At 50.0% G+C, this 23,702-nt stretch overlaps 1 protein-coding gene and 1 non-coding gene across 2 annotated transcripts; both read left to right on the forward strand.

Annotated features, from left to right (window-relative positions):
- The first annotated feature begins 2,278 nt into the window (after positions 1 to 2,278).
- On the forward strand, positions 2,279 to 22,955 carry LOC100341685 (group 10 secretory phospholipase A2). The gene is made up of 4 exons (XM_008257757.5): positions 2,279 to 2,458; positions 4,841 to 5,000; positions 5,941 to 6,047; positions 22,674 to 22,955. The coding sequence occupies exons 1-4, from the start codon at positions 2,392 to 2,394 to the stop codon at positions 22,814 to 22,816; spliced, it is 477 nt and encodes a 158-aa protein (XP_008255979.1). The 5' UTR covers positions 2,279 to 2,391; the 3' UTR covers positions 22,817 to 22,955.
- Positions 14,468 to 14,650, forward strand: LOC127491498 (U2 spliceosomal RNA). The gene has a single exon (XR_007920221.1). It is a non-coding gene; the product is annotated as a U2 spliceosomal RNA (small nuclear RNA).
- Positions 22,956 to 23,702: the final 747 nt, after the last annotated feature.

Raw genomic sequence — 23,702 nt, forward strand, 5'->3', positions numbered from 1 at the left:
GCTGGAGAATGTTCTCAGACCTCACTGACCCCATGGGCCTGGCTTGGGGAGGGACTGGAGCCTTCCTACTTGCTGGCTCCCATCCTCTGGCCTCAGCTCAGGTTCTAGCCATGCAGACTGTGACCTCACTTCCTGCCTGGCTCTCCTCAGGGCAGTCCTCAACCACTGGGAGACAGGAAGTGGGGATCATGCTTCTGGAAGGTTCCCTGGGAGATCCTGTTGGGAAAAACCCTCAGTCGCCCTCTGTGTGCTGTCCCTTGTGGTGGCTTCCTCTCTCCTCCTCCGCTCTCCCAGTTACTCCCTCAGCTCCCTGGATATACATGCCTGAGAGTCCTGGATCCAGACTCTGCTATCAGCAACCACAGGGAATACGCACCCCAATTCAGGGCACCCACAGCCAACACTGTCCAAGCTCTCAGCCTGTCCCTCCAGCCCCAGATGGGCATCTTGAGACAGAAAGTGTGGCCGGTCCCCTTCTAGCCCAGCACAGGACCTGGTCCTGCAGCTGTGGTGAGCCCCTGCTGGGGGCTGAGAGGATGACTGAATGGAAAACAGGGTGAGCCTCATGGTTAGCTCTGTCTCCCTCATTCCTTTCTTGGCCTGTCCCTGTTCTGAGCTCAGCTTTGTCACCTGTCAAATGGGCAACCCGCTCTCCTCAGGCTTCAGTTTCAAAGCCAATACTGAGCCAGTGCACATGACCATTTGCTGGGGGCCATGCTAGGCAGGGAGGGCTATGGGCAAAGAGGCCAGGGGAGCCCCGACTTCTGAGTTAGCCCCATTTCCTAATGGACACAGCTCACTGAGGCTCTGCAGCCCCAAGACCTGGACCACCGCAAATCCATAACCTATACAGAAAAGCTTTTCTTGAGGACCTGCAGTGGGCTAGACAATGAGGCTGGATTTGCCTGGAGGGGCTCACACCCCAGCAGAGAGACGCTGAGTCCACAGTGTCACAGCCACGGGGACCAAGGCCTTGGATTTCCACAGACAGAGCCTGAGAGAGGCAAGGAGGAAATGACGAGGACCCTCAGTTCCCCTGCTCTGGGCTCTCCTCTTCTCTGGCCCCAGGGTTTTCCTTGCAAGGAATAACAAAGGGCTGAGGTGCTGAGAAGTCCCCAGACCCAGTGCTGGCACCACCATCTTCACCATAGACGCCTGCAGACACCACATCACCTCGGCTGCTGCTGTCTTCCCCAGACAGTGGCTGAGGAGGGAGGAGCTGGCCCTTAACCTGTCCTCAGGGGCTACTCAGATAAGTGACGAGGCCACACTAACAGAAGTGGGTAACTGATTGACCCGCTGCTCCAAGAGCTAAAAGGGAACACATATTGTGCACCATAATTGTCATCCCTTGTCAATATTGAGTGCCCACTGTCTACACTGTCCTCAGCTCAGTCCCTTGGTGGAGGTCTTTTATGGGCCTTGGACAGGCAGGAGGGAGTGAGATGCTGGGCTGGCTCAGGCAGCCTCTGCCTCTCTGTGCAGCCTGCAGCCCTGCCTGTCACCAGAACCCATGGGGTGATCGCAGGCTAATCTCTGGCTGCAGTGGTGATAGTGGTGGTGATAGTGGTGGTGGTGATAGTGGGGGTGGGGATGGTAGTGGTGGTGATAGTGCTGGTGGTGATGGTGGGGGTGGTGATGGTGGGGGTGGTGGGCAGATTGTGGGGAGTCAGTTTTGAGGGTGTCAGAAGCAGTTTCCTGCATTGAAAATGGTTAAGGTTGGGACCAGTGCTGTGGTGCAGTGGATTAAGCCGCAGGCATTCCATATGGATGGTGGGTTGAGTCATGGCTGCTCCATTTCTGACCCAGCTCTCTGCTTATGGCCTGAGAAAGCAATGGACGATAGCCCAAGTACTTGGGCTCTGACCGTCCGTGTGAGACCGGGATGAAGCTCCTGACTCCTGGCCCAACCTGCAGTTATTGTGGCCATTTGGGGAACGAACCAGTGGATGGAGGTTCTTTTTATTTAGTTTGCTCTCTATATATAACTCTTTCACATAATGAAATCTTTCTAAAAACATTGTTAGGTAAATTCAGCACTACCCTTTGCCCAAGTCTTTTGCTTGTTTTGGACGCCCAGGTGAGCAGGCAGGGGTTGCAGGTCCCAGCAACAGAGCACCTTTGTGCTTCTTTGCTCCGTGGAGGCATCGCAGAGCCTGACTCTCCTGATGGAAGCACCACATCCCAGTCCCAGAGGCTGAGATCAGTGTGCTGGGCTTGGCCCCAGGTGTCCGCCCCTGCCTGGCTCCGCCCAGCCCAGGAAGGTGAGGCCGGGGGCGGGGCTGTTCGGAGGCCTGGGTGGGGGTCGGCCCCAGGCTGGGTGACTACAGCAGCCGGCAGGATAGTTCCACACCTGCCGCCACCGACAGTCCACTACCTCTGTGCTCGCCAATGCTGCTGCTGCTGCTGCTGCTGCTCCCACTGCCGCCGCTGGGACCCGGGCCTGGACGCACAGCGGGTGAGTGGGAAAGCAGGCTCCAGAGACTCCCGCGGCCCTCCCTACTGCCCCCAACCCTCTCTTCTGATGCCCTTCCCTGCATCTTTCCCAGGGATCCAGGATCCCTGTCCCTCAGCCCTCTTTAGAGTCCTGCCTTTCACTCACTCCTCCAAGGGGTCAGAGCCCGTCCCAGACCCCACCCCACCCACCAGCCCTGGAGCCCTTCTCACCCTCTGTGGTGGTCCTGTGCAGTGACCCTGTCACCTATCCCCGGGTCTCAGGTAAGATCACCAGGTGGACACCACAGGGTGGGAGAAGCAGGGGCAGAAGGGACCTGGCTCGGGGGTGGGGGAATCATGCTGTCCCCTCCTCTCCCACCCCTGGAGAGTTCCCTTGGTGATCCTCACAGGGAGCAGCCCCCAGACTCACCTGGGCACTCACGTGCACAGCTGCTGCACAGGTTCACGGACAGAGCCCAGCTGCAGACCAGCCAAGTTCCTCTGATAGCAGCCCAAGCTCACGTGGCACAGGGACACCTGAGACAGCCCCAGGGCACATGCAGGTGCCCAGTGGGCGTCCACATACACATACAGTCAGAGACCTGGGGACATCGGATGCCACAGAAGCCCTGGCATTCAATGAAGAGCCTACGCGGGCAGACAGAGCAAACAGACCCCAGCATGACCTGCTCCACCTATGTTGGCACAAAGGGAGTTTTCCTTGGTTCCAAACCCAGGGCTGGGTGCCCGCCCCATGCCTGGGCCCTCCAGAGACAAAGGCTCTGAGATATCAGAAAGTGGTCATGCTAGGTTGAAGAACACCTGGGGACAGCATTGGTGTGTGGAGTTGAGACCAGGACCCTGTGGGAGGGGGCTGAGAGTCTAGTGTTCAATGGTGGCTGCAGAGGACCTGCCCACACAGCCGCTGCCTCTGTGCCAGGGTTCTCTCCCCAGGACTTCCAGACTAGAGCCTCCCCCAACCCCAATATGCAGACAGAAGCACAGGTAGTGATGGTCACCGGAGTAGGCGAGGCAGATTCCAGGAGGAGGCAGCTGGGAGCTGTCGGAGGGTGGAGGGAGGGCACGTGCAGCAGAAGGCATATGTGACAAGTGTCAGTGCACAGAGAGGACACTGAAGTGGGGGGTGACCCATGCAGGGCCTTGGGGTACAGTGAGACCCCTGAGCTTTAGCCACACTCCACGGGAGCCATGGAAGGTTGGAGGCAGGGGTGAGGCTGCTGGAAGAGTGAGGACAAGGTGAGGCTCCGAACCCTGAGCTCATTTTCACATTTGCTGCCTATGGATTCATCTCCATCTCCCAATGTGAAGCTGCTCCTGGTTCCTCATGTGAAAAAAATAAGCAGGAGTTAAACTTGATCTGGATTTCTCACCAAAGTCTGAGCGAGGGACACATGCTCTAGGTACAAATCGCATGCTCAGCCCCCAGCGCACTGGCTCTCTGTCCAGCAGCCTCCCCACAAACAGGCCACCCTGGGCCCGAGTCTCCGCTGTGCTGCCAATGCCCCTAGGCCTGGCACCCTGGCAGCCTCCCTCCCCTGCTGTTCCAGGGCCAGGAGGAAGGAGCAGCGCTTTGCAAGCCAGAAGCCGGTGTTGCAGGCTGAGCTCAGAATCTTGCTGGCTGTGGAGTGTGGGAGTCGCTTTCCCCACAGCTGGCCTCCTCTTCCTCACCTGTCAGATGCATTGATTGGGCCCTGCTGTGTAGCTGAGCTGTGTCGGGACACGGGGACATGGATGGGTACAGCCTAAGGAGCACCCCGTCTGGGAGGAAGCTGTGTGTGGGCAGTGAAGAGGAGGAGATTCAACCATCTCCAGGCCAGTGTCTAGAGGGGAAGGAGGGTGGGGCCCAGGGCAGGCCCAGGGACTGGGAAGCCCCACAGAGGAGCCCTCCCCAGTGACAAGGATGCTAGCTAGCGTCCTGATGCCCGGTTCCTGCATAGGTGGCAGGATGAACATTTCATATGCAATTTGATACACAAATCCGGCTTACAGTCGGATTGTGCTAGGTGCAGGGGCTTGGTTGGCAGGGCCTTCCCGGGAGCAGCACCAGTCTGTGCAAAGGCCCAGTGGTAGGACCTCCCACAACCTGTTGTGACCTCTGATTCATTTCTCCTTTCATGGCTGCCTTGAGGATATTGATAGCAGAACGTGCCAGGTGCCTGACAGGCCTTACCTCACTTCGCTCTGTGAGCTGAGGCCGCCTCATCCCCCACCTCACAGGTGAAGAAGCCAAGGCACAGAGAAGATAGTGATGTGTCCACAGCTAGGGAGGCAGGTTCAAACCCAGGAGTGAAGCTGCAATGCCCTTCTCACATTACTGCCCTCCCTAGGGCCAAGGAGGCCCTGTCAGTGACCTCTGACCTTTGTTGACCCCCACCCTCCCCAGCCACCCCAGCCTCCAGGAGGTCACATGTGCACCGGCGTGGGATTCTGGACCTGGCAGGGACTGTGAGTTGTGTCGGCACCCGGAGCCCCATGGCCTATGTCGACTACGGCTGCTTCTGTGGCCTGGGCGGCCACGGCCAGCCCCGCGATGCCGTCGACTGGTGAGTGCACGTTTGTGCCCCCAGGCTAGAGGGTCCCCGCTAGTCAAGGCCTTGAGGAAAGACCCAGATGGGGAGCTGGGATTGTCACGCAGAGGTCTTGATTCTCCCCGGGCCTTGGATGCTCCTGCCTCTGGTTGCTTGCCGCCACAATTTGGTGATGTTTCCTAGAGATGTCTTCCCTGAAGCCTTGCTGGGTCTGCCCCTCCCCTGGCCTCCCAGGTCCCCTCTGCTTACCTCGCACCTCGCTGTGCACGTATCTGGTGACCTGTCTCCCCTACCTTCCAGAGGGCAGGGCAGGAGCTCCACGAGTGAGGCTGGTGGGTGGATGGAGAGAATGCCAGGGGATGAATGAATGGGAGGATGAATGAATGATTGACAGGCATAGGGGAAACTGGGGGAGTTCCTCACGGAATTGTTCAGGGGAAGTTTACTGAGGCCTGATGACATGTCAGGGCCTGGGCAGAGCTGGAGGCACCGTGGCTGCAGACATGAGCAGGGTTTTTAATGAGTGCAGTGAAGAGAGGGAGGTGTGTTTTATGGGAGGGCATAACAAGGGCGCGGCCACAGCCAAGTGAGACAGCAGGAGCCGGGCTGAGATCCTGGGGTGTGGGTTGGTGGTTGGGCTGGTCCAAAAGGATGAAGAGTGGATGGGGTCATCCCAGGCAGAGGGCACAACCTGGGCGAGTGGGGGCGGGGCCTGGTGCCCTCTGAGAACAGAGAGGAGGCCCCAGGGTTAGAGCTCAGAGACTCAGAGTAAAGCAGGCAGGGACCAGGCTCAGGAATGCTGCAGGGACGGGGTCAGTGCAGGACACGCAGGGACCAGTGGTGTTCTCTCCCAGACGGGGATAATCTTCACTCACCCGTAGTCCCAGCAAGGGAGGGTGGCCACGAGGGCACCCTGCCTGCATCCACTTACAGGTCTGCTCTCTGCTGCCCATAGGTGTTGCCACCGCCACGACTGCTGTTACGCTCGAGCCGAAGAGGCCGGCTGCAGTCCCAAGATGGAGCACTACCCCTGGGAGTGTGTCGGTCAGCAGGTCCTGTGTGGTGAGTCCTCTGCGCTGCCCACACCAGCCGTCCCCCAGCACCCTGGCGCTGCCCAGGAGCGTGTGCCCTTGTTGTGATAACATTCCACAGCTCTCAGCTCTCCACGGGCCACCCTGTGGGTTCATCTCTTGTAAATGATGCAGAGCACTTGGCAAACAAAACAACCCCTTTCTCTGCTGTCTAGACTAAATGAAAAAAGATAGCAATGACACCTGGTGTAAACAACCAAGCCCATCCGCAGAGGCCTGGGTAAACACACCCATGACTACAATCTGGAGAAAAGATAAGGTGGACTTTCCTGCCAGCATAGGAAGATGTGGAGAGAAAAAACTAACTACAGAATGATTTTGCCAGTATAACACCCCTGTACTTAGAAAAGAAAAGAAACTTGAGAAGTAGAAGCCATATGGCTTTCTGTGGCCATGTATAGGCACATAGAAAATTCAGAAAAAGGTATGTAAGGATTCTCTCCAAACTAAGGATGGCTGTGGTTGTCTCTGGGGACAGGATCAGATTGAGGGAGGCAATGGTAGAAGGCAGCTTTGAGTTGTTTTTATGTTCCAGTTGTTACAAAGAGAATGCCTTTGTGAATTAGTTGTGAATTAAAAGTTATAAAGGAAGGTCTGACATTTGGCCTAAGGGTAAAGATGGTGCTCAGGACACCCATCTCCCATATCGGAGTGCCTGGTTTCAATTCTCAGCTCTACTCCCAATTCGAGCTTCCTGTTAATGCAGACCCTAGAAGGCAGTGAGGGATGGCTCAAGTGGTTGGGTCCCTGCCATCCACATGGGAGACCTGGATGGAGTCCCTGTCTCCTGGCTTTCACCTGGCCCAGACTTGGTCATTGCAAGCATTTGAGGTGCAAATCGGCAGATGGGAACTCTCTATACCTGTCTGTCTTTCTCTCCCTGTCTCTGTACTTCTCGCATAAATAAACTAACAACCATCATCATCATCTTAATAAATAATAAAAGAAAGTTGGAGGCGCTAACAGCACCAGGCCCAGGAGAACCCATTGGCTGGAGCTTAGAGGGGGCTGCCACTTATAGGCCTGACCTCTCTCTTCCATCTGCTGCAGTCCCCACCATGCTCCATTGTCTAGCATTGAGGCCAGGTGTCAGTTACCATATGTCATTGCCCTGATGATTTTGCTATGAAAGGGAAATATTTCTGGGAAAGCGGAAGATCGACCAAAGGGCTGAATGTTTCAGGAAGGAGGGGAGCGTGAACCCTTTGCTTGTCAGAATGAAGAGCCGTGCTGTGATTGGAGCGCTTCCTCTGTGTCTCACGTGAACCGTAGCTGTCCTGGTGAACATGGGAGTTGGCAAACACTGGCCTAGTGGTCGACATCACAGTCATTGATTCGGATTCTGCCTGGGTTTCTTTCTAGTTGTAAGATCTGGTGCAAGTGCTGAGTTCTCTGAGCCCTAGTTTTCTTATCTGTAAACCAGGGCCAGAGATAAGGGCTATCTCCTAAGAAAAGGACGTGACAGTGCAGTGGTGACTCGTGCACAGCAGATGTCGTGGAGAAATGACGAGACACAGCCCCTCCAGGGAGGGTGACACACTGAGAGTGCACCAGCACAGGATTTGGGGCAGTGCATAGACATAGCTCTAACTCTGAGCCACCAAACAAAACAGCCATCTCTTTCAATCCTTTTGCTTCATTTTTAAAATAATTTTATTTTGGCCGGCGCCGCGGCTCACTAGGCTAATCCTCCACCTTGCGGCGCCGGCACACCAGGTTCTAGTCCCGGTTGGGGCGCTGGATTCTGTCTCGGTTGCCCCTCTTCCAGGCCAGCTCTCTGCTGTGGCCAGGGAGTGCAGTGGAGGATGGCCCAAGTGCTTGGGCCCTGCACCCCGTGGGAGACCAGGAGAAGCACCTGGCTCCTGCCATCGGATCAGCACGGTGTGCTGGCTGCAGCGCGCCAGCCGTGGCGGCCATTGGAGGGTGAACCAACGGCAAAAGGAAGACCTTTCTCTCTGTCTCTCTCACTGTCCACTCTGCCTGTCAAAAAAAAAAATAATAATAATTTTATTTTGTTTATTTGACAGAGTTAGACAGTGAGAGAGACAGGCAGAGAAAGGTCTTCCTTCTATTGGTTCACCCCCCAAATGGCTGCTACGGCCAGTGCGCTGAGCCGATCCGAAGCCACAAGCCAGGTGCCTCCTCCTGGTCTCCCATGCGGGTGCAGGGCCCAAGGACTTAGGCCATCCTCCACTGCCTTCCCAGGCCACAGCAGAGAGCTGGACTGGAAGAGGAGCAACCGGGACAGAATCCAGCGCCCCGACCGGGACTAGAACCTGGGGTGCCAGCGCCACAATCTGAGGATAAGCCAAATGAGCCACGGTGCCGGCTATACCTACTTTTAATTCTGGCTTTTAAAAAAAGTCTCTCTCTCCCTCTCCGTCTCACCACAAGCAACTTGTATTTAATGAGGATAACTGTTCCATACTCCATTCTAACATCCAGGATCCATTTTACATAACCAGTCATTTCTAAAGTTAAAAGAACAACAAAAACTTAAAAATGTTAAGTGTTGCTCAGAGCAACTTTACTGTTTTTGTTTTGTTTTCTTTTTTAACACACTGATTGGGAAAGGAATGGGGGATTTATTTTTGAGATCTTCTGATGGTTGATAATTTTCCATGTTTTGTTCCTACCAAAAAAGTAAAAAAATTGAATCAATTAAAAAAAAAAAAACTCAGAAGCAAGTAACAATGCAGGCAGAATGCAGGGAAGGCAGAGTTTGGGCCCTGACACTTGAAGTTATCTGAGGATAGAAGTGACCCAGACGAATGGTTCCATCCCTTTTTTTCATTTGGAAGTAAATGTAATATTGGCCATTTAAGTGTACAATCCAGTTGGTCAATTCTCAATGTTATCCAGTCAGCATCAAAAGGTTTTCCTCACCTTTTCTCAAAAAAACAAAACAAAAAACTGCCCACCTGTGCACAGGCATTATGGGAGAGCAGGTTAAGCCGCTGCTTGTGACACCTGCATCCCATATCGGAGTACCTCCACTTCCCATCTAGCTTCCTGCTGTTGCACTTGGGAGACAGCAAGGGATGGGCTCAAGTACTTGAGTCCCTACCACCCAGGAGGGAAGCAGGAACACAGTTCGTGACTCCTGGCTTCATCCTGGCCCAGCCCGGCTGTTGCAGCTGTGTGGGAAATCTCTGTCTCTCTCTTTCTCTCTTACCCTGCCTTTCAAATAAGTAAATAAACCTTTAAAAAAAAAAAAAAGAAGAAAGAAAAGAAAGCAAGAAACCATCCCCATTGAGCAAACAGTCCCCATTCCTCTGTCCCACCCCCACCAGCACCTGGCAACCTTGCCCTTGGCTTTCCATCTGTTGGGATTTACCTGGTCTGGATATTCACAGAAATCAGGGACAATAGGAGTCTTTTGAGTCTGGCTTCCTTTTTTTTTTTTTTTGTTTTGGACAGGCAGAGTAGACAGAGAGAGAGACAGAGAAAAAGGTCTTCCTTTTCCGTTGGCTCACCCCCCAATGGCTGCTGCGGCCGGCGCACCATGCTGATCCGAAGCCAGGTGCTTCTCCTGGTTTCCCATGTAGGTGCAGGGCCCAAGGACTTAGGCCATCCTCCACTGCCTTCCCAGGCCACAGCAGAGAGCTGGCTTGGAAGAGGAGCAACCGGGACAGAATCCGGTGCCCCAACCGGGACTAGAACCCAGGGTGCCAGTGCCGCAGGCGGAGGATTAGCCTAGTGAGCCGCAGAGCAGGCCGAGTCTGGCTTCTTTCACTTAGCATCTTGTTTCTGCAGTTCATTCATCTTCAGGCCTTGGCACTTTGGCCCTCTGATGGGGAAATCATCTTCCACTGTGATGAATGTGCTGTTTCGTTTATCCCATCATTCAGTTATGGGCATTTGCGTTGTTTCCAACTCCTGGCTGTTGTGAACAGCACAGCTGCATACACTCATGAGCAAGTGTTTGTGTGAGTCCCTGTTTGCAGTTCTGTGGAATGTGTGCCCAGGAGGAGACTGGCTGAGTCACAGGGCGTCTGCGTTGCTTTCTGAAGAACCTCCGGCTGGTTCACCACGCTGCACAGTGCCTCCAGCACGCGTGAGGGATCCAGGGTCTCAGCAGTCTTGTGAGCGCTGCTGTGTTGCAGTTTGGATTTTTCTTGGTGGGTGTGAAGCAGGATCTCGTTGTGTCATTTGACTTGCTTTTCCCTAATCACTGATGATGTTGCGCATGTTTTCATGTGCCTCTTAGCCACTCTTGTATCTTTGGAGAAATTTCTATTCATATCCTTTGTCCATCTTTGAAAGTGTTTATTTGGGAGGCAGAGAAATAGGGAGAGAGAGAGTGTCGCTCCCCCTCTTCGTGGAGGAACGACACAGGACCCTGCGCTGTTCTTTCTGCTGCTCGGCCCTCCCCGGGTTTGCTGCTGGTTCTTCCCGGGTTGGCTACTATCCCTTCCACCTCCGTGGAAGGGCAGTTCCCCCTGGCCGCATTCCCCACTTCCGCAGGGGAGCGGCACACCGCCGGCCGGCTCTTCTCGGGGGCTGCACAGGTGTTCCCTTAGATGTTCCCCTTAGATGTTCCTGGTGCATGCCGTCTCTCTCCTCCTTTATAGTCCTCCTCCGCCAATCCCAACTCGGCTGCCCACACGCCGAGTACGCTGCTCTCCAATCAGGAGCAAGTCCTACAGTTTATTAGTTGAACTGGAGGCAGCTGTGCGGAAGCTGTTTACTTCTCTCCCAGCGCCATATTGTGGGAGAGCAGATGCATAGAATAAGTCTTAATTCCAGTAACTCAGTCCAGTCCGGATTGCTCCCCACAAGAGAGAAACAAATTCCCCTCCACTAGTTCACTGGCCAAATGCCTGCAATGGCTGGGGCTGAGCTGGGGCCAGAGCTGAGAGCCAGGAACTCCATCCAGGTCTCCTACAAGGTAGCAGAACCCAGTAGCTGGAGCCGTCATGCGGCCTCCCAGGGTCTGCATTAGCAGGGAGCTGGAATCAGAGGCCAGAGCCAGAAATCAAACCCAGGTCCTCCAGGGTGGGACGCAGGCGTCTTAGCTATCAGGCCACATGCCTGCTGCCCCTTTGTCCCTTTATAATTGCATTTCTGTCTTTTTGTTGTTGAGTTGTCAGAGTTGTTTCTGCATTTTGGATATTGGAAATTGATCTGTGATCTGCAAATGTTTTCTTGACTTCTGTAGGCTGTCCTAATTTTATTGCTAATGAACTTGGTGCACAAATATATTTAGTTGTGATGAAGACCAACTTACCTGTTTTGCCTTTAGTGGCTCGAGTTTTTGTTGTCCTAAGAATCTGTTGCCAAATCCAAGGTCATCAAAGTTTTCCCTTTTGTTTTCTTCTAATGGTTTTATAGTTTTAACTCACATTTAGGCAATTGACAGGCAGAGTGTACAGTGAGAGAGAGAGACAGAGAGAAAGGTCTTCCTTTTGCCGTTGGTTCACCCTCCAATGGCCGCTGCGGCTGGCGCACTGCAGCCTGTGCATCGCGCTGATCCGATGGCAGGAGCCAGGTGCTTATCCTGGTCTCCCATGGGGTGCAGGGCCCAAGCACTTGGGCCATCCTCCACTGCACTCCCGGGCCACAGCAGAGAGCTGGCCTGGAAGAAGGGCAACCGAGACAGAATCCGGCGCCCCGACCGGGACTAGAACCCGGTGTGCTGGCGCTGCAAGGCGGAGGATTAGCTTATTGAGCCACAGCGCCAGCCCAATTGATCCATTTTGTACTAATTTTAATTTGTAGAGTGAGATAAGGGGTCCTATTTCATTTTTTTTTATTGAAAGGCAGAGAAAGAGAGAAAGAGAAAAGAGAGAGAGAAGGAGAGATCTTTTATCTTCTGGTTCAGCTAAAAATGCCTGCAGTAGCCAGGGCCGGGCCAGGCCAAAGCCAGGAGCCCAGATCCCAGTCCACGTTTCCCACAAGGCTGGCAGAGACCTGAGTACCTGAGCCATCACCTGCTGCCTCCCAGGGGGTGTGTCAGTGAGAAGCTGGAATTGGAAGCAGAGCCAAGACACAGACCCAGGCCCTTTGATCCAGGTGGGCATAGAAGCAGCATCTTCACCCTGGGTCCCAGATGCCTGCCCCCTGGGAGGACGCAGATCCTGGGTCGTGTTCCCGCACTGCGCATTAGGATTTGGCATAAGAGCAAAGCCGAGTTAACGTGGAGACATAATCTCTATCTTGAGGCCTGAGAATCTCTTGATGTCATGTTTCAAACATGTCATTTATCGTTGGGGAAACTGAGGCCCATAGGAGAGGAAGTAGCTCGTCCTTAAACTGCCGCCTTCTAGTGTGGACAGAGAGGAGGAGGTGAAGTGAGGCCTGATTGGGATAGCTGCTGAAGATCTTTGTTTTCCCTTCAACCGGCCTGTTCTGCTCGCTCTTACTCACGTGCGAATGTTTGTGGACCGTTTACTGCCGTGTGTGCTGGTGGGGTCCATGCCTGTTTACAGGGCCAGCCTTCCCGAACCCAACAGAAAGAACCAAGGTATCTGTTATGCATTTTTTCGCTAAAAATATCCTCTTACTCTGTTTGGGGATATTCTGAACTTGGTTGTTTGTTTACAGGTTTTGCCCATTTTCCATTTATGGACCTGACAAATACATTACATTTTTTGAGGGTATAATAATATTTACTGTCAGGCCTTAATTGTAAGCTTAACCCGTGGTGGCTATTTTTTCTTTCACATTGTGATTCTTTGGATTTTTAAAAATGTTTATTCATTTATTTTCATGTATTTGAAAGAGCAGCAGAGAGAGAAAAAGAGAGAAAGATTGAGTTTCCATCTGCTGGTTCACTTCCCAGATGTCTGCAACAGCCAGGGCAGGCCAAAGCCAGGAGATCCAATTAGCATCTGGGTCTCCCACGTGGGAGGCAGGGCCCAAACTCTTGAACCACTGCCTCCTTGGATGCAGTAACAGGGAGTTGGATTGAAAATGGGCAGCTGACACGGCTCACTAGGCTAATGCTCCACCTGCGGCGCCAGCACCCCGGGTTCTAGTCCCGGTTGGGGCGCTGCATTCTGTCCCGGTCGCTCCTCTTCCTGTCAGCTCTGTGCTGTGGCCCGGGAATGCAGTGGATGATGGCCCAAGTGCTTGGGCCCTGCAGCTGTATGGGAGACCAGGAGAAGCACCTGGCTTCTGGCTTAGCATCAGCGCAGTACGCTGGGCACAACGCACCAGCCGCAGCGGCCATTGGGGGATGAACAAACGGAAAAGGAAGACCTTTCTCTCTGTATCTCTCTCTCTCTCTCACTGTCCACTCTTCCTGTCAAAAAAAAAAAAAAAAAAAAAGGGCAGCTGAGACTCCAGCCAGCCCCCTGATATGGGATGTGGACATTTGGGGTAGCAGCTTAACCTGCTGTGCCACAACCGCCCACCCACTGTGTTTATTCTTCTTGAACAATGTGATTCTGTTGGGTTCCTGAGGCCATGGAACCATGTAGGCAAGTCTTACTTTTTTTTTTTCTTAAAGATTTATTTATTTATTTGAAAGGCAGAGTTACACAGAGAGAGGAGAGGCAGAGAGAGAGAGGGAGAGAGGTCTTCCATCTGCTAGTTCTTTTCCCAATTGGCCACAACGGCCAGAGCTGCACCTATCTGAAGTCAGGAGCCAGGAGCTTTCTCCATGTAACCTACACAGGTACGGGGATCCAAAGACTTGGGCCATCTTCTACTGATTTCCCAGGCCTTAGCAGAGAGCTGGATCGGAAATGGAGGAGCTGGGACTCAAACCAGGGCCTATATGGATGCCAGCACTGCAGGCAGAGACTTTACCCGCTACACCACAGCACCAGCCCTACACACACTTCTGTTGAGATTACACCGCTTCTATTTTCTTTGTTTCTTTTTTATTTTTCCACTTACCACCGTGTCTTGGACATCGTAGAATGTGTACGTGACCCCCGTTCTTTTAATGCTTGTTAGTTAGGAATCCGTTGGCAGGTGTTTTCAGCCTTGACACCATTGGCTTCTTGGGCCAGATGATTCTTGGTTGTGGGACGACCTCCTGGACTTTGCTAGCCTCTACCAACCTGATGCCCGTGGCACCTCCTCACCCTGTTGTGACAAGCAGAAATGTCTGCAGACCTTGGCGAGTGCCCCCTTGGTTGAGTCCGTTGGGTCCATGACATGAATGTGCTTTACTCTGTCCACTTCCTGCTCAGCTGCTACACATGGCTGCAAAGACCAGGGGTGCTCACAGATTTGTGTGCGTTTCTGTGAGGGTTTTTGTATCCTAGAGTCCTAAATAGTTGAGGCAAATGGTTTACTTGAGGCTTTGCTAGAATTGACATGGCAGAAGGGCTGGGGGTGGGGTGGACAGCTGAAGGGGGGAATAGAGAACTATGTGAAGGGGCATTTGTATGTATCATTTAATTAATGTATAATTTACATTTTAAAAGTGTAAATTATATCGCTTCTCGGCCTTTTGGCTAAGATCAAGTGTAGTAAAAGTGTAGATTATGCTTATTTGTAGGGGGTAGGGAAGGAGAGAATGGGGGGGGGGGCTTAATAAAGATTAGGAGGAAAGAAGGCAACCAAAAGTCTCACAAGTCACTTCCTTTAGGAGCTGCCACTGTGTTTAGCTCAAACACACTGTACATTAATTGTTTGTTCAAAGAGTATTTATTTAGTTATTTTATTTGAAAGGCAGAAAGAGAGCTCCCATCTGTGGTTTCCCACATGACTGCACCAGTCAGGCTGGGCCAGGCTGGAGCTGGGCGCCAGAACTCTGTCTAGGTCTCCAGGTGGGTGGCAAGAACCAGGTACTTGAGCCATCACCTGCTGCCTCCCAGAGTGTGTGTCTGCAGGTAGCTGCAGTCGGAAGTGGAGCCCAGACTGGAACCTGCGCACTCCAATGTGGGATGTCGGCGATCCCAAGTGGCATCCTAACCCCTGTACGTTACATTCTTGGGGTGGTTACTCTGCAAGTTTTGTTAATAAGATCGATTCTTCCACGATGAAAGTATCATCTGGTCGCAAAGCTTGAAATTACAAAACATACAGGTGCAAGAGCCAGAATCCCACAGACGCCACACACAGACAGCCCTTCGCTAAGCTTCTGGTGTTTTTCTACCTTCTGTTTGACATGCATAATTTTAAAGAACATAGCAACATGTTTGGTACCTCTTATTTTTCTCTTCAGTATAAACTATAACAGTCTGTTAGAGGGGTTAGACCTCTTACACTCCCTAACCTCTCTCTCTCTCTCTTTTTAAAGATTTATTTATTTGAAAGGCAGAGTTACAGAGAGGCAGAGAGAGAGAGGGAGGAGGTTGGTCATCCATCCGCTGCTTCACTCCCCAGATGGGGGCAACAGCTAGGCGTCAGGAGCTCCTGAGGCCCAGGGACTTGGACCATCCTCCACTGCTTTCCCAGGCCATAGCAGAGAGCTGGATTGGAAGTGGAGCAGCTGGGACTCGAACTGGCACTCATGGGTGGCGACACTACAGGTGGCAGCCCCCATAACCTCTCTATATTTAAACAACATGCCCCAACTTGGGGGTTCACAGACTTCAAGCATGTAACTAGACTGATATGACACTTTTTTATCTTCATGGGTTTTTGGTATTGATGTTTGTGCTTAGGTTTCTTTTTTAATTGGTTCCTTATATTTGTTGTTCAATATTTTGATTTTCTATTTATGACATTGATGGAATTGTATGTGAATGAATGTTAGTATAACTAAATTATTTAATAACTGACATTATTTTAAAAGGAGGGTATTTGAATTTTTAAAGTTATCTGAGAGGCAGAGAGGTAAGCAGACAGCGAGTGCCCATCTACTCCCCGGCTGCCCCCAGTGGCTGGGACTGGGCCAGGCTGAAATCAAGAGCAGGAAGGAACTGAATCCAGGTCTGTCACGTAGGTGTCGGGAACCCAATTCCCTGAGCCATCACCACTGCCCAAGGGAGGTTATTTAAACGAGGACTCGTGGGTCAGTGTCGTGGCACAGCAGGTAAGCCACCGCGTATGGCACTGCAACCACATGGATGCCAGTTTGAGTCTGGCAGTTCCACTCCCAATGCAACTCTGCTGACGCAGCTGGGAAAGAAGTGCAAGATGGCACTTCTGCACCCTGTGGGAGACCCAGGAGAAGCTCCTGGCTTCTGTTTGGCCCAGCCCTGGCTGTTGTAGCCATCTGGGGAGTGAGCCCGCAGATGGAAGGTCTCTGTCTCTATCTCTCTATCACTCTCCCTTTCAAATAAATGAAATAAATCCGAAAGAAAGAAAGAAAGAGAGAGAGAGAGAGAGAGAGAGAGAGAGAGAGAGAGAGAGAAAGAAAGAAAGAAAGAAAGAAAGAAAGAAAGAAAGAAAGAAAGAAAGAAAGAAAGAAAGAAAGAAAGAAAAATAAAAGAAAATAGAACTCTTGAAACTGTAATTCTTGGGGACTGCCTAGAGTGCTGGCATCCCATATAGTCCTGGCTGCTCCACTTGCTATCCAGCTCCCTGCTAATGTGCCTGGGAAAGCAGTGGAAGATGCCCCAAGGGCTTGGGACCCTGCACCCATGAAGGAGACCAAGAAGAAGTTCCTGGCTCCTGGCTTTGGCCTGGCCATCCCTGGACATTGTGGCCATTTGGAAATTAAATCAGCAGAAGGAAGATCAATTTCTCTCTGTTTTTCGATTAAATAAATAAATTTTTATTAAAAGATATATATTTAAAAAATAAAACTGCCAGATCCTGAGCTAATGTGAGAAGCCTTGTTTAATCACACACCTAAGTTCCTTTCATCAGTCCTTGCGCGGGCCTGGACAGGTGGTCCTCCGAGGGTCTCAGGCCCTCTGCCTACACTGACAGCCTCACCTGTCCTAGCATGCGCTCTGGCCGTGTTCCCTATGAAGAAGCCAGTGAACTGTTCCACTCTGGGCCTCCTCTTCCTAGAAGCGGGTGAGCCATCTCACCGTAGGCCTCCTCTCCCTCTGGTCTCCAAGAGCGTGCACGGAGATCAGCTGGCAGTTGAAGGAAGGAGTTTCCACTTCCTTCGTCCCAACTCTGTGCCCTGCATTTTACTGATCTGGCCCTTTGATTCTCCCAGCAGCCCTTGGGTAGGTACTGTTGTTATCCCCATAGTGGTCTTGAGGAAACTGAGTCCAGGACGGATGAAGTGATGTCCTTTTTTTTTTTTTAAAGATGTATTTATGTGAAAGGGAGAGAGAGAGAGAGAGAGAGAGAGAGAGAGAGAGAGAGAGAGAAGAGAGATATCTTCCATCCATTGCTTCACTCCCCAAATGGCCACAAGCCAAGACTGGACCAGGCTGAACCCAAGAGCCCAGAAGTCCATCCAGGTCTCCCACATAGGTGGCTGGGGCCCAAGCACTTGGACCATCTTCCACCGGTTTTCCAAATGCGTCAGCAGGGAGCTAGACTGGAGGCAGAGTAGCCAATACCCAAACTGCACGGGTATGGGATGGCGGCATCACAAGTGGCAGCCGCACCTGCCGTGTTTCCAAAGGCACGAAGCTGGCTGACTGCAGAGCTCCTGCTTCCTCACTGTGCCTCTTGAAGGGACTTGGAAGGATTTAATGGTGGGGATTTTTTTTTAATGTGAAGAACTAAATGCCCACACCAGAAGGCAGTGGTGACATGGTTAAGGGATGCATCCATAGCTGTTTAAGGCATTATATATCTTCTAGATGAGATTTCTATGTGACTTGAAGACTGCAAAATCATTCCAAGCCCAATTAGGGAGTCTCCTCCTCCCCCCCCAATAAACCTTTTATTTAATGAATACAAATTTCACAAGTACAACCTTAGGAATATAGTGATTCTTCCCACCATACCCGCCCTCCCACCCGCACTCCCACCCTACCGCCTCCTTCCTCTCCCATTCCCATGCCAAATCTCCATTAAGGAAAAAAAAAAGAAACTGTTCCTCCAAAGTCAAGACAGGGACTGTTCAAGTCCTTGTTTCTCCAAGTGTCAATTTCACTTCTGCAGATTTCCTTTTAGGTGCTCTGTTAGTTACCACAGATCAGGGAGAACATATTGTATTTGTCCCTTTGAGACTGGCTTATTTCACTCAGTATGATGTTTTCCAGATTCATCCATTTTGTTGTAAATGACTGGATTTCATTTTTTTTACCACTGTGTGGTATTCCATAGAGTACATATCCCATAATTTCTTTATCCAGTCTTCTGATGATGGGTATTTGGATTGATTCCATGTCTTAGGTATTATGAATTGAGTTGCAATAAACATGGGGGTACAGAAAACTCTTATTTACTGATTTCATTTCCCTTGGGTAAATTCCCAGGAGTGGGATGGCTTTGAAGTATCTACATACTGTCTTCCATAGTGGTTGTGGTTTTACTACCAGTTTACATTCCCACCAGCAGCAGATTAAGGTATCTTTTCCCCCATATCCTCACCAGAATTTGTTGTTTGTTGATTTCTATATGAAAGAAATTCTAACTGGGGTGAGGTGAAACTTAATTGTGGTTTGACTTGCATTTCTCTGAAAGCTAGTGATCCTGAACTTTTTTTCATGTGTCTGTTGGCCATTTGGATTTCCTCTTTTGAAAAATGTCTGTTTAAGTCCTTGGCACATTTCTTTTTTATTTTTAAAGATTTACTTATTTATTTGAAAGTCAGAGCTACACAGAGAAAGAGAGGCAGAGAGAGAGAGAGAGCGAGCCTCCATCCACTGGTCCACTCCCCAACTGGCTGCAACAGCTGGAGCAATGCCGATCCAAAGCCAGGAGCCTCCTCCAGGTCTCCCACGTGGATGCAGGGGCCCAAGGAATTGAGCCATCCTGCACTGCTTTCCCAGGCCACAGCAGAGAGCCGGACTGGAAGTGGAATGGCTGGGACCTGAACTGGCACGCACATAGGAAGCCAGCACTGCAGGCAGCAGCTTCACCCACTATGGCACAGTGCCGGCCCCTTGGCCCATTTCTTAACTGGGCTGTTTGCTTTGTTTTTGTGGAGTTTCTTGATCTCTTCATATATTCTGGTTATTAATCCTTTATCAGTTTCATGGTTTGCAAATAATTTCTCCCATTTTGTGGGTTGCCTCTTCACTTTCCTGAGTGTTTCTTTTGCAGTACAGAAGCTTCTAATTGGATGCAATCCCATTTGTTTATCTTGGCTTTGATTGTCTGTGCCTCTGGGGTCTTTTCCAAGAACTCTTTGCCTGTGTCAGTGTCTAACAGGGTTTCCCCAATGTTCTCCAGTAATTTGATGGTGTCAGGTCATAGATTTAGGTCTTTAATCCACTGGATTTTCTTGTAAGGTATAAGGTAGGGGTCCTGCTTCATACTTCTACTGTGGAAATCCAATTTTCCCAGCACCATTTGTTGAAGAGACTGTCCTTGCTCCAGGGATTGGTTTTAGCTCCTTTGTCAATTATAAATTGGTTGTAGATGCTGGGATTGACGTCTGGCATTTCTATTCTGTTCCATTGGTCTAGCCATCTGTTTTTGTATCAGTACCAGGTTGTTTTAATTATAACTGCCTTATAATATGTCTTGAAATCTGGTTTTGTGATGTCTCCAGCTTTGTTTTTGTTGTATAAGATTGCTGTAGCTATTTGAGGTCTACTGTGTTTCCATAAGCATTTCAGCATTGTTTTCTCTAGATCTGAGAATGTCTTTGGTATTTTGATTAGTATAACATTGAATCTGTAAATTGCTTTCAGAAGAATGAACATTTTGATGATATTGATTCTTCCAATCCATGAACATGGAAGATTTTTCCATTTTTTTTTTGGTATCTTCTTCTGTTTCTTTCTTTAATGTTTTGTAATTCTCATTGTAGAGATCTTTGACATTCTTGGTTAAATTTATTACAAGACATTTGATTCTTTTTGTAACTATTGTGAATGGGATCAATCTTAGAAGTTCTTTTTCAGCCTTAGCTTTGTCAGTGCATATAAAGGCAATTGATTTTTGTGTATTGATTTTTTTTGACAGGTGGAGTGGACAGTGAGAGAGAGAGAGACAGAGAGAAAGGTCTTCCTTTACCACTGGTTCACCTTCCAATGGCCGCTGCGGCCGGCGCACCACACTGATCCGAAGCTAGGAGCCAGGTGCTTCTCCTGGTCTCCCATGTGGGTGCAGGGCCCAAGGACTTGGGCCATCCTCCACTGCCTTCCCGGGCCACAGCAGAGTGCTAGACTGGAAGAGGAGCAACCGGGACAGAATCTGGCACCCCAACCAGGACTAGAACCCTGGGTGCTGGTGCTGCAGGCAGAGGATTAGCCTATTGAGCTGTGGCGCCGGCCTCTGTATTGATTTTATATGCTGCTACTTTACCAAACTCTTCTATGAGTTCCAATAGTCTCTTGTATCCCCTGTATATAGAATCATGTCATCTGCAAATAGGGATAGTTGGACTTCCTCATTCTCATCTTGACTCCCTTTGATTTCTTTTTCTTGCCTAATGTCTATGGCTAAAACTTCCAGGACTATATTGAATAGCAGTGGTGAGAGTGGGCATACTTGTCTGGTTCTGGATATCAGTGGGAATGCTTCCAGCTTTTCCCCATTCAATAGGATGCTGACCGTGGGTTGGTCATACATTGCCTTAATTGTGTTGAGGAATATTCCTTCTATACGCAATTTGCTTAGAGTTTTCACCATGAAAGGGTATTGTAGTTTATCAAAGGCTTTCTCTGCATCTATTGAGATAATCATATGGCTTTTGTTCCTCAATTTGTTAATCTGATATATCACATTGATTGATTTGCAAATGTTGAACCATCCTTGCATACCAAAGATTAATCCCAGTTGGTTCCAGTGAATGATCTTTCTGATGTGTTGTTGGATTCGATTGGCCAGAATGTTGTTGAGGATTTTTGTGTAGTTCTTTTTCACTGTGTTATATTCTTCAGGTTTAGGAATTAAGGTGATGCCAGCTTCATAGAATTAGAGGGGATTCTTTCCCTTTCAATGGTTTTGAATAACTTGAGAAGAAGTGGAGTTAGTTCTTCTTTAAGTGTTTGATAGAATTCAGCACTGAAGCCATCTATTTCTGGGCTTTTTTGTTGTTGTTGTTGTTGGGAGGGTCTTTATTACTGATTCAGTTTCCATCTTGGTAATGGGGTGGTTTAGGTTTTCTATGGCTTTATGGCTCAATTTAGGTAGGTTGTATGTGTCCAAGAATATCCATTTTTTCTAGGTTTCCCAGTTTGTTGGCATACAGTTCTTTGTAGTAATTTCTGATGACTCTTTTTATTTCTGTGGTGTCTGTTGTTACACTTCCTTTTTCATATCTAATTTTATTGATTTGGGTCTTCTCTCTCATTTTCTTGGTTAGTTGGGCCAATTTTCTTGGTTAGTTGGTTTGTCAATTTTGTCTATTTTTTTTTTTTCAAAAAACCAGCTCTTTGTTTTACTGATCCTTTGTATTGTTTTTTAAATTCAATTTTGTTGATTTCTTCTCTAATTTTAATTATTTATTTTCTCCTACTAGTTTTGGGTTTGGTTTGCTGTTGTTTTTCTAGATCCTTGAGATGCATTGATAGCTCACTTATTGGTGCCTTTCCAATTTCTTGATGTTGGTACCAATTGCTATAAACTTTCAAGACTGCTTTTGCTGTACCCCATAAGTTTTGATTTGTCATTTTTATTTGTTTCCAGAAGTTTTTTGATTTCTCCTATAACCCACTGTTCATTCAGGAGCATGTTGTTCAGTCTCCATGTGTTTGCATATGCTCTAGAGATTCCTCAGATGCTGATTTCCAGCTTCATTGCATTGTGATCCAAGAAAATGCATGGTATGATTTCAATTTTTTTGCATTTGCTGAGACTTGCTTTATGGTGTGGCCTGTTGTCTGTCCTACAGAATGTTTCATGAACTGGTGAGAAGAATTTGTATTCCTAGACTGCAGGATGGGAAGTTCTGTAGTAACCTGTTAGGTCCATTTGGTCTATAGTGTCGATTAACTCTGCTGTTTCCTTACTGATTTTCTGTCTGGTTGATCTGTCCATTGCTGAAAGTGGGGTATGGAAATCCCCCATTACTATGGTCTTTGAGTCTGTGTCTCCAATCAGGGAGTCTTTAGGAATGGAATTCCCAAGTAAGGAGACTTACCTTGGATGGAGGGATGAGATGCAGCACATGACTATCACCTAAAGGAAGCTCTTTTTCTTGAAGGAGCATCTCCCAGAGACTTGGAGAAAGGAGGCAGAGACATGCAGGCAAGAGCCAAATGCACCAAGTACTCCCAGCCAGTGCCACGCCCCGTGTCGGGCACTTTTCGTACACTTCTCAGCCAGGCTGCCCAATAACGGCGCTAAGTGAGAGTGCATCCACTTCAGATGAGGTCTGGGGCTCACAGAGCAAGGACGTAGCAGAGCAGGCATCCCAAACCTGGTCAGCAAGGCTTGCTGGCACCTGCTGTGTTACCACGTGAGTCCCCAGATGGACCAGTGTTAACACTGACGTGGAGAAGCCACAGGGGGCTCGGATGTTGGCCTGCCATGTGGAACCTCAACAGCTTTGCTGTGAAGTGGGCCTGACACCACCTGCCTGCCGAGGGCCACGTGCGGGAACGGTCCAGTGCCCCACGTGCCATTCCTGCCCCTTCCTGTCTCCAGCTTTGTTGGCTTCCCTGGGTGTTTCCCTGCAAGCGTGCAGGTCCCTGCTCTGACCTCAGTTTCCCTCTTCTTCCAGGGCCCACAGAGGACAAATGCCAGGAACTCATGTGCAAGTGTGACCAGGAGATTGCCCACTGCTTTGCCCAAAATGAGTACAACTTAAAGTACCTCTTCTACCCCCAGTTCTTGTGTGAGCAGGACTCGCCCAAGTGTGACTAGCCAGACTTGAAGTGTTCACTTGCACAAGGAAATAAAGGTCCTTTTCACCAGGAACAACAGCACTCAGTTCTTTACTGGAGGCGACTGGGGCCAAGAGATAAAGCGGCAGCCCTGCTGTCTGCTCTCCCCATCCTGGAGCCCCGCCGGAGCCTGCATTCATCGGGGGAAGGTCAAACGTCCTGTGCCTGTTTCACAAAACCACTGTGCTGAGGTTGGTACCGTTGCTGACACCTTTATGAAAGGGTGGTTTTTGTCTGCTACAGATGACCAGTGGTCAAATAGGAATGAACACCTCCTATGTGCTTGGCTGTGTTCTAGGTTCTGGGACACAGCCATAAAGAAGACGGCCACACCTTGCCCACCTGTGTGATGTTCAATCTAGGCACTGTTAGTGTCAGAAAGGGCATTCCCCGCCCGGCCCCGCCCCGCCTTTAATGGCTAAAATGAACTTCCTGATTACAAGAGTGGCACAGGCTCATTGCTGTTATGACCAAGGAAAATACAGAGAAATAGGAAGCAGGGGGAGAAATCATTCCAATTCCCACAGTCTGGGATAATCACCGTTAGCACCTGAGTTTTCCAGTGTTTAAAGGTAGTGAACACTATACCGTATGATTTTCCTACTCTTTTCTTCATGTCATTAAAAACGATCATTGGAAAATTCATTTCAAAAGGTTGTATTGGCTACCGTTTCTACCCTGCTAACGTGTGGGAACTGGTGGCACTTCCCCTGTTTGTCAGTGGCTGCGGTGGGGACACCTCAGTCAGCCTTGGCTGCCTCTGGACTCCTCCCCTTTTATTACGTCTTAGCCCAGATTTCCAGAAACGCCATTTTTGGATCAGGTCTGACTGTGAGGGAGGCGAGAGGCACTGTTGATCTGAGTGT

This window comes from Oryctolagus cuniculus, chromosome 19 (assembly GCF_051225735.1).
Source record: "Oryctolagus cuniculus isolate XC-2025 breed Fujian yellow rabbit chromosome 19, ASM5122573v1, whole genome shotgun sequence".
NCBI classification, from domain to species: Eukaryota; Metazoa; Chordata; class Mammalia; order Lagomorpha; family Leporidae; genus Oryctolagus; species Oryctolagus cuniculus.

Coding starts and splice junctions, on each gene's coding strand:
- LOC100341685 (XM_008257757.5), top strand. CDS start 2,392: ATGCTGCTGCTGCTGCTGCTGCTGCTCCCACTGCCGCCGCTGGGACCC. Junction 5,001..5,940: donor CCCCGCGATGCCGTCGACTG/GTGAGTGCACGT, acceptor TGCTGCCCATAG/GTGTTGCCACCGCCACGACT. Junction 6,048..22,673: donor CGGTCAGCAGGTCCTGTGTG/GTGAGTCCTCTG, acceptor CTCTTCTTCCAG/GGCCCACAGAGGACAAATGC.